Here is an 11,156-nt window from a genome sequence, read left to right on the forward strand (position 1 = left end):
TGAAGAGATTTTTCATTCGCTTTCGAAATTTTTGAACTGTGGTTAACTACACATCGGAGTCTTAAAAAAGTACCCAGTTCCTGATCTTTTACACATCTGAAACAAATATAGTCGTTTTCTTATTATTTTCGGGTGTAAGTCCCAATTGCACCAGTTTATTTCAAAATTTTTGCGACACGAGTACCGGAATTAGGACCAAATAATGCTCAAGTAATAAAAAATTAAACTTACAATTCTATGAGCATGATGTACAGAGTATGTCCTCTGGCTGATGCAACTAGTTAATCCACCAAATTGCGGAGATTCACTGGTATTATTCATAGAAAATATATTTAAAATTTAATTCATAGAAAATAACTGAACGGAACTGAAGCAATCACAACAAGTCAAGTTCAAGGTAAAAAATTATATTTCAAACCAGTGTTGCCAGGTGAGCGGAAGAGAACTATCGTATTTGAGTGTCAAAATTATCGTACGATGAAAAAATTATCGTACGCCTATGAATAAGGCACTACTCCCTAAATTTCTTACAAAATAAGCCATGTCCAATGTATAACAAAACAAATCAGTTTGCTATTTGTGTATTTTTGTGATAGATCCAAACGGTTTATAGGAAATTTCGACATTTTTGAAGCAAACCAAGGATTCGAACACCTAAAAGGTGCTAATTGTAGCATTGAGGTATTATGTAGTACTATAGAAGACCACTGGAAGAAAATGCTTCCACACCTCAATGAAGTGCCGGCACTTCGCTGCGTATAATACGTCTCCGACTACTAGCGAGATGCCACGCATGAGTCACAAATTAAAAAAACAATAAAAATTAAAAATACCATTGTGCGGATGGAAGTTGGACAGTCCTTAAGAACCGTGAGATTGAAGACCTAGTGGCTAAACCTAACATCATGGGAGAAAGTAAAGCCCACAGACTCCGTTCGTTGGGCCACCTTGAGAGAATGGACGAAGATCGGAACGTAAAAAGAGCGTACCTGGGTCGCCTAGCAGGAGGACGTCCTATCGGACGCCCTAGGTATCGCTGGAGCGACATGGTGGAGGCGGATCTGCGCGAGCTTCGAGTCGACAATTGGCGAGAGGTCGCACAGGACCGAGAAAAGTGGCGCTGTCTTTTGTCGGAGGCCAAGTCTCATTTTGGGTCGCTGAGCCAACGGAGTAAGTAAGTAAGTATTGTGCGTTATGAAAATGTATTCTAGTCCCGTTTGCACCAAGTCGGGGTCTGATGATGGGATCTTGGAGAAATCGAGGGAACTCTTCAAATGTTATAGGTACATGTATGGCGGTTTTATTTGTTGTTAAAAAGTTTTTTTGTTGTATGACGGCCGTCCAGGTCTAAATCTATGATTCTTGTCGCTTGAAGCTATAACCATGTATATTATTGGATGACTCTTATTTTGATTCGAGACGACAGCCTCTGTGTTTGAGACGACAGCCCATGTGTTTGAGACGACAGTTAAAGGAATCTGAGGCGACAGCCCGAGCGCTTTGAGGCGACGGCCTATGTGTATTTGAGGCGACACTTTATGCCGACTAAAGCGGCAGCGCCACTCGAGGCGACAGACTGTGTTCTTTCCAGAAGTTCGATTTTATTTGAGGCGACAGGCCACGTGATTCGAAGCGACGCTTGATGTAAATCGAGGCGACGTCTCCGTGTTTAAGACGACGGTGAGCCGTTTGAGACAGCGCAGCGGCACATGTTAATTCGAGACTACGCTCGGGGCCGTTTGAGGTTATAGACCATACGTCGTTGAGACGACGTGTGCGTTTGAGGCGACTAGGCGCCAACGCAGACCCAACTTGGCTTTGCTTTTAAGCAACATTTCTGTGCCTTGTCAATATAACGTGCATAGCAGCGTGTTTTGACTCGTCGCTGGGGCTCTGGGCGACGAGCGGAAAGCATGGTCTGTTTGATGTAGGGCGGAGGCCAGGAGGCGTGGGGAGCCCACAGATGCGGGAGAGGTGGAGAGGTTGGCCCGAGCAGCCGCGGAGCGCCTTAAGGAAAGATGGAGGAATGCCTTGGAGGATAGCCGTTATGGAACCCGAACCATAGGGGCTATCCTCCCAGTAATGGATGAGTGGTTGGGGAGAAAGAAGGGGGCCCTGACATTCAGGGTGACGCAGGTAGTGTCCGGACACGGCTGTTTCGGACACTACCTGCACAAGATACAGAGGGAACCGGGGCCTCAGTGTCACGAATGTGGCGCAGTGGATGACACGGCCCAGCACACTCTGGAAGAGTGCAATCGCTGGGTCGTAATCGGGCCCGTAATCAGTCCCGATTTCGGGCCTGATATTTGTTTTCCGTTTCACGGATCAGCACATCGTTAACAATATTTGAAATATAAACAATACTTTGTCTCTATAGAGTCTGTGCGGAAAGAGAAGAGCCGTGGAATGTATGGGGCCCAATACATCCCACGACTCTTCTCTTTCCGAACAGACCATTTGCCAAAAATGTTCAATGTTTGATATTTTTGCATATGAACCATTTTTATACATTTCAATATTGTTAACGATGCGCTGCTATTTGGTGAAACAGAAAAATTATCTCCTGGGCCCGATTTCGGGCCTGATAAAGTGTTGATGTAATTGCTACACCATGGAGTCGAATACCCAAAAGGTGCTTATTTTAGCCTATTTCTGAGGGAAAGTGTCATATTTTGCTTCTAATACTAGACTCTGAGGTAATCGTCCAAGGGCAGAAATTATCGCACTTTTGCGTACGATAATGGTTTTTGGAACGTTCATCGTACCGGAGCCAAAAATTATCGTATATGTACGTTAATTATCTTACACCTGGCAACATTAAACATAACCAAAGACAAAAAGAATTTAAGGAAACGGTCCTTGCTCTGACTTTAATGTATCTACCGCGAAAACCGAATTATACACATTCATGTGTATTAAGACGACCAGTTTGGCCTAGTGGGTAGTGACCCTGCCTACGAAGCCGATGGTCCCGGGTTCAAATCCTGGTAAGGGCATTTATTCGTGTGATGAGCATGGATATTTGTTCCTGAGTCATGGGTGTTTTCTATGTATTTAAGTATTTATATATTATATATATCGTTGTCTAAGTACCCTCAACACAAGCCTTATTGAGCTTACTGTGGGACTTAGTCAATTTGTGTAATAATGTCCTATAATATTTACTATTTATTTATTTATTTATGTGTTCATGTAATGTTTTTTTGCGGTGGGAGGGTGGGAACATTAATTGCATGTAAAAATACGCAAGTAAGTATAACGGGTTAGCACTGATTGACTAGCACGTTATCTTTTCGCGGATTAGCAAAGTGATATTTTGTTGTTTTAATTGCTTTTTTGATAGTCCATACTTTGATAGCATATAGTCAAGCTTCTATGGGATAATGACGTTTAAATAACACTTGCACCGTTTGGGCTATCAAAATCGCAGCCAACTTAACTTGGTCTTGGTAGTTGGTGCCGTGGCAGAGGGGAATATGCCTCCTGTGGGACGCCACGTGTGTGAATACCTTCGCAGCTTCACACCTCGGCCGAACAGCCTTTGCGGACAGCTGGTGCCGCTGCAGATTTTGCTGCGGTCAAGAAGCGGGATAAATATGCGGCCCTGGGCGGTAATTATTATTTTGTACCCCTTGCGTTCGAAACGACTGCGTGTTGGGGGTCGGAGGCTATTGCCTTCGTTAGGGAAGTGGGACGTCGAATTAGGGAGACGGGGTCTGACGCCCGCGCGGGTTCGTACCTGGTGCAAAGGTTATCCATCGCCATTCAACGTGGCAATGCGGCTAGCGTTATGGGTACCTTTGCGCCGGGGACAACTCGGGGGCTCTTTTTGACTAGACTTAAGTTAGTATATTTTCTTTTTTTAGTAAGAATATAAAATCAACTTGGTCTAACTCTATCCATCAATAATATTTTATTAGATCATAAAGCTTACAGTTCCCAGTTATGCGTCGCGCATGTTTGGGCGAGATATAATTATTCTACAATATGTACAACAAAGTATAAGCGACGACAGGATATCGAATATCGACCAAACTAAAATATCTTTTTTATGAAGAGAACGCCAACAGATTTAGAAGGATATTTGGTCTAAACATGCCGCTTCTTGACATTTTGACATGTAAAACCTTCGCTTTATTAGCATATTATCATATTAGCTGTTTCCCAATTGGTCCGTACTCTGCTGTATTTTATAATAACATCGATCTTCAGTGTTCACGCATATGTTTTCTCCAGTTGGATTTAAGCCTAAATCGTTTTTTGCACACGTCACACGAATACGGCATATCCCTTACGTGTATTAGCTCATGTGAAGCTAAGTGATATTTCTGAGAGAACCTGTTGCCACATGTAATACAAAAGTATGGTTTTTCACCAGTGTGAACACGAATATGCTTCGTTAAATTAGGTTTTTCCGCAAATCGTTTCTGGCAAATATCACAAGAAAATGGCTTCTCACCGGTGTGGATCCTTTCGTGTCTTGTCAAGAGTATTTCTTGCGTAAATCTTTTGTTACATGTTTTACAGGCGTATGGTTTATTCATATGATTTAATTCATGGAGCGATAGATGTGTTTTGCGCTTAAACCGCTTGTTACATACTTTGCATGAGTACGGGTTTTCGCCAGTGTGAATTCTTATATGCTCGACTAAATGAGTTTTATAAGCGAAGGGTTTATTACAAAAATCGCAGTTAAACGGCTTTTCCCCAGTGTGTGTTCGCTGATGATTTTTTAAGCCGATTTTTTGTGTGAATGATTTATTGCATGTTTCGCAGGTGAATGGCTTTTCACCACTGTGAGTCCGTTTGTGGTTTCTTAGTAGGAAATTATGTTTATATTTTTTGCTACATATTTCACAGGCGTGTTCCTTTCTAGGCTTAGTTTTGTATTTTCTTTTGGGCTTTTTGACGTGAATGCTTAAAGGCTCAGGACCTGTATTTTCGATATTGATAGATGTCGAGTTAACCTTACGCGTTTTATCTTTGCATACATCAGCCTCCGTTTTTAGCACATCCAATGATGCGTTGTTTCCTGTATTCTCAACAGCTAGCTCAGTTTTCAACACTGTAACAGCGATATTGATGGGTGATGGGTAGATCTCAAGCTTTGGCGTTCTATTGCAATGATATGGCTCCGTTTTTAGCAAAACTGTGTTATTAGGACTCTCAGATGATGCGTTGTTTTCTGTATTGTCAGCATCTACCCCAGTTTCCAGCCCTTTAGCATTCATATTGTCGTGTGTTGGATAGTTCTCAACTTCTGTAGTTGTATGCAACAATCTGTAATAATCAGTCTCAGTTTTAATCGCATCTGTTTCATATTCACTATTGGATGACGCGTCGTCCTCCAGTTTAGGTGCAATATTATCAATATCTGCGTCGGTTTTCAATACAATAGTATCATTAATATTATCGGATGATGCGTTGTTTTTAGTAGTTACAGGATCTGGCTCAATTTTCAGCATTGTATCATACATTTTTACGGATGAAATGTTTTCCAGCTTAGATGCTGTGGTGCCAGCATCTAGCTCAGTTTTCAGCATATCTGTAACAAAATATAAAAAAATAAAGTAACTGACCAACACACACACATACACACACACACACATTACAGCACTAATAAAAGGTAAATTAAAAATTTCGCGTTTTGAATACATTTTAAAACCGGGTTTATTGTGAATTTATTTTGTTACCTTTATTTCCGACGTTTCGACGCAGGTTTCATGGTCGAGGTCGTCGATAACTAATGTTCCAGCAAAATCTCAAGACAGAGATTTGTCTAACTGACGAGAAGAATGAAAATGTTTGGGCGACCACGGCCAGTGAAACCTGCGTCGTAACGTCCAAAATAAAGGAAACAAAATAAATTGGCGATAAACGCGGTTTTAAATGTTTTAAAACTAATAAAATGTGTTTTTTAACATTTAGCGACACTTTGCCAGGTGAATATAAATGTCATACTGAGCAACTTTTGCTATGACACCGACCACAAAAGTGCTAAAAAAAATGACCTCGCAAAATATGGCAAAGGATTGAGAAACATAACTAACTTAGTAGGCTTTCGTCAATTAAGATAGTGTTTTGTTTTTTTTTTAATGCGTTCTATTTTTATAGTGTCAGGTAATTTATTATATAACTGTACTCCTGCAAAAGTTACCATTCGTTTACCATGATCGCTTTTTATTTGTGCCAAAACAATATGATCCTTTCTGCGGCTATTGCATTTTGATATGTGGTGTTTTTTTAATTAATGTGATTGATTATGGATCATATTACCAAGATTTTTCGCAGTATACATATGTATGATTGATACATAGTTCAATTATTGTAGTATTTATTTAAACACAAACGCTTTGACAAAATGATTTATTAGTGTATAAATTTGTCTTATAATATCATTAAAATAAAAGAGGCAACAGTTAAAATTTATAAATATGTATTACTATTTCTCAACAAGGAGGATTGCCTTGCATATTTATTACAATATTACTAATTCTTGGTGGTATAGAAGATATATAACATCGTAAGTTACTCGCAATATCTACTTGGCTACAATGTCTCGCTTTTATATCTACAGCAGCCAAAAACGCCTTTTCAGATATATATAAAAGTATTATTTCTAAATATAAAATCACTTGTTCTCTAAGTTCGAATAATCTTGCCAACATATTTCCTTTTGACAACCACCGGTTTTCAGTATGGAACAGTGATGTTTTAATTTCTTTTCCCATATCTTCAAAAGTGGAGTATTTTGCGCGCTTCTTTTGATGTAATTGACAATAGTAATACACAAATTTAAAACTTCGTGTAGCCCACATGGAAGTGTTTTAGCTGCTAAAGAATATCGATTCATGAAACAATTAATTACAGTAACTTTGGGATTCTTATCTTTGACCAACTGAAGAAACTCGGAACATGAGCCAAGCAACGTAGGAGCGCCGTCTGTGCAAACTCCAACTAATTTTCCCCATGAAACTTTGTGTTGCAAAAAAATCTGATAATATTGACATAACTTGAGCGGCTCCTGTAGACCTTGTTAACTCCATAGACAATAGAATTTCGTCTCTTTTTTTTAAATCTTGAATATATCTGACGAAAATAATTAATTGAGAACATTCTTCAACATCTGTACTTTCCGATAATTGTATTGTAAAGAATGGTGATTGATCCACAGCGGCGATCACCTGTTTTTTTATGTCTTCAGCCATATCATCAATGTTTCTTTTTATGTTATCAGACAGCTGTATTTGAGATATCTTTTGTTTACTCTCGGTACCAAGTACAATGTCAACTGCTTTTAAAATGCCCGGTTTTAATAGTTCACCAATTTTATGTCTTTCCCTTTCTTTCGCGATTAAAAGCGATAATTCGTAGGAGGCTTGAAGCTCTCTTTCAGATCCAAATCCTGAGTATTCTAGTTCTAACATTTCGGGTCCAAAAGCAAAAGACGCATCTTCTTGAACTATCTGATTTAATGGGTCTTGCTGTTCTATTTTTATTCGTTCCAAAGCTGCTGCTTTTGCTTCGAAAAACTCTTTAGTTTGACATCGGATATCACTATGTTTTGTCAACAAATGTCTTTCTAGACGGCATGGTCGCATCGCGTCGTTGCTTAATACTTTGTAGCAGATAACACACATTGGATGCGGGCGGTCACCTTTTTCAATAGCCACGAATCCATATTTGATGTAGTCATTGTTGTATTTTCGTTTTTTTGCACTCATGTTGAAGTTAAATAATAAATTATCTGCACGGTGTGGGATTGACTGGGTAACTAACCGGCGGATGACGGTGTTCGGGGTGCAGGGCGCATGTGCGCACAGTATTATGGTCGCGGTTTCACCGCCTGTAGTATCATGCGTCACTCTCGCACACACTTGTTTGAACGTGACAGCACGGTGACTGACAATAAAGGGGCGATCACCTTAGCCCCTCAGTGGTAATGGCGGACGCCAGGTGGAGTCAACGTTCAAAATGCCGTCGTTTAGTTCGCAATGCGCAGTCTCGCCGCGCGCTACAGTTATCTTTATCAATTATGTTCGCGTGTATGTATGAGATTACGTGCAAAAAAAAACATACAGGGAGTAATAGCTGATTTTACTCTCAACTTAAGCAAACTATGGAAGGTGTATTTTTGTTGTTGTTGTAAATTTATACATTTTTACAGTAAATTACTCATGACATGTACAGTTTATTTATCTATGGTTAAAAAAAACTCAAAAGAAATATTAATTTACTTTACATTAAAATTAAAAAAAGATCCATTGATCTAAATTTCTAAACGAGACTTACCCACTTATTGATGAAACTTTACGAGCCTGAATTAGTTAAATTATGTTTTATCCCTTTCTTACAAATATATAAGTCAAAATGACACATAAAACCAAACGATTCATAGCTAATACAGGTTTTTTATTTAATATATTTATGAATAACGCCATTGTATTTTAGGATTTCTTTCTTTTGAAGAATCTTTGTCGAGCTCATTAATATTGTCTTAACTAATTGATAGGAGTAAAAGGTAACATAGAGTTTTCCACTACAAGATGTAACAAATACATTTTATACACCAACAATATATTGTGTTGAACTGCACTCGACAGCCTTTGCACCAGGAATGACTCGGAGCGTGAGTCCCCTTTCCTGCAAGTGGCATCCTTCCCTATGGAAAGTTTTTGTCTCTGCGCATCAACAACTGGAGGTCACTACAGCTACCGTTTTAAGAATAAGAAACCATTTATTGCCACACAATAAAAAAAACAGGTCACAAAATACAATGATTAACTTAAAAAAATTATATCATTATTAGTTTTATTTTAATTAATTAGGAACCAGTGGCAGTGCGTCACAAATATTCGTGGAGAACTTGCGAGCTAATTTTGCTTTCCTTTTCTCCATGACCCGATCGTGAAAGTACTCAACAGGCTAACATTAGACAAGCAGGTGGGAATCGAGTTCTTTGAACAATCCGCCACTACTAGGAACAGTAGGTAACAAATAATAGTTTAGTTTTTAAGTTTATGAAATTTATATTTATGTTAGGCTATAAGGTGTATCCTGTTATATGGGCCTTGTAGCCTGACTCAAATTTTGAAATGAAATAAATAAGTAACCAGTCCTCATCAGGAGCCGACGGCCTACCACTCCAAGGAAATGCACCTATTCCCATTTGTGGGGGGACAAATACATTGTAACTATGTGTACAGAACCAGAAACTGCACACCAAGTATTTTTTGGAAATAACTTTTTTATCTGTGTGTATGATCCATGTCTGAAAAAGATTATTGACAAAAGAAACTCACCACCAGCTTCAAATACTTCAGAATTTAACTCTCTTGATATTGGAACTTATATCATTTAAAAGTTTACTTCATGCTTCACCTAAACCTCACCTGATGCTTCTGTGTCTTCAGACTCCCACATTGGTTCGGATTTTACAAATACTTTCTCCATACTGGGTAAAATTAAAGGTTTTTAATTTTTTGCTCAAAAATATTCTTCCAAACTGTCAGTTTAGTTTTTTTTTATTACAAATTTAGTGTGTATTATGCCAGTGTTTTTTTTATATCTTGTTCTGGTTACTGGCTTTAATGAGTTTATTATATCAAAGAATACTGGCGTAACACTAAAACTTGAAGCTTCATACTTCTAAGTGTTATTTAGACTTTATCCTCTTGATGCTAAAAATATTTATAGGCAGTACTTTAAGATTAGTCTGACTGCAAGAACATAATATTGTAGGACTCTCTGGCCAAGATTCGAAACGTCGATTTAAATAAATGGTTGTAATCTTTATCATATCGTCAAGTCAACATTTGCAAAATTATAAACACGAATACGCCATCACCAACAATGCACCAACAAGACAACCAACCAATCAGAATTGACATTGACATTTGGTCTAGTGTTGCCAGGTGAGCGGAAGAGAATTATCGTATTTGTGCGTCAAAATGATTCTAATACGCGCTCATAGAAATTCAGAGAGCCATAGAATTTCGGGACCGCGAATAAACAATAGTACATTTTGGAACGAGGGTGGTAAGTGAAATCTTGGATACGAGGGAATTATAGACCCGAGTTTGCAATATTCTTACCTCCAGAGTTACACACAATGTTTTTCATCACACTTGCGAAGAAAAAACTAAATTTTAAGCGAAATAATTCTTAAATACGGTGACATATATAATATCAAACATTCGTCCGCCATTTTGTAATTTCTTGGCAGGTGAGGCATTGAAGGCACAGACCTATTCGGCATTCAGCCACGATTAAAAATTATCTAATTAGTACATTACGATATGAACGGTTTGTATGAATAAGTGACATAATTAAAAAAAAACTATAGCTCCCTAGGGAGTTATAGCTTTTTTTTTCACAATCCATAACTCCCGAGGGAAAAATAGGCCAGTCCTTCAGCACAGCTGCATGAAATACGATTCGAGCAAGTGTGATGAATTTTTTTTAATATGGATTATAATTGAGGCAGCTAACGAAATTTCTATTCGCGTTTTTCGCGGTAAAGCGCTAATTACATCCACACATCTGAACATCCCAATGTCAGGGCTATAACCGCGAAAAACGAAGTAAGTCAATTACGGGCATTTTTCTCTGTTACTCTAATTACGTCTTAGTAAAAGAGAAAGATCCCCGCAATTTGCGAATATCGGTTTGGTCGGCTCCCAAGCCTGATAAGCGGTCGGCTCCCAAGTGTAATTGGCTTCTAAGCCTGAGGCTTCAAACATCTGAAAGCATTAAAAAACATTCAGCTCGTTTTTTAATGCGCCTTAAAGAGATAAGTAATGAGATAAGAAGCCTTGAATTTTAGCATGATAAGTACTTTTATTAACCTCAGATACTTACCTACAATAACAGTCTAATTACTTACACTTGTGTACATACAAAACTGATGTATGGTGCTGCAGCAAACATATGTTACTTACATGATTGTAAAGATGTATATGCTGCAAAGTGCAGGGTTCCGTAATATTTATTATCTCATCTGCATCTAGGGCTGCCATCCGTTCGGGTTTTCCCGGATTTGTCCTAGTTTGGAGGCCGTCCGGGGGGGAGGTGTCAAGAAGTGTCCGGGGAAAACCCGGACACTTTTCATGTAAGGAAGCACATTAAAACTACATGTAAAATAAAAGGTGTTG

The 11,156-nt window shown here is 38.7% G+C and overlaps 1 protein-coding gene across 3 annotated transcripts; it reads right to left on the reverse strand.

The window, feature by feature from the left end:
* Positions 1-3,899: 3,899 nt before the first annotated feature.
* On the reverse strand, positions 3,900-9,904 carry LOC133531905 (zinc finger protein 771-like). 3 transcript variants are annotated; one of them, XM_061870317.1, is made up of 2 exons: positions 9,396-9,904; positions 3,900-5,548 (listed from the first exon to the last, which is right to left on the reverse strand). In XM_061870317.1, exons 1-2 carry the CDS (start codon positions 9,454-9,456, stop codon positions 4,212-4,214), a joined length of 1,398 nt encoding a protein of 465 aa, XP_061726301.1. In that variant the 5' UTR covers positions 9,457-9,904; the 3' UTR covers positions 3,900-4,211. The 3 variants fall into 3 exon arrangements, with proteins under 3 accessions (XP_061726301.1, XP_061726302.1, XP_061726300.1); XM_061870318.1 differs by lacking the exon at positions 9,396-9,904 and adding an exon at positions 9,306-9,380; XM_061870316.1 differs by lacking the exon at positions 9,396-9,904 and adding an exon at positions 7,661-8,016.
* Between the last annotated feature and the right edge of the window lie 1,252 nt (positions 9,905-11,156).

The sequence above is a fragment of the Cydia pomonella genome, chromosome 26 (assembly GCF_033807575.1).
Source record: "Cydia pomonella isolate Wapato2018A chromosome 26, ilCydPomo1, whole genome shotgun sequence".
NCBI lineage: Eukaryota > Metazoa > Arthropoda > Insecta > Lepidoptera > Tortricidae > Cydia > Cydia pomonella.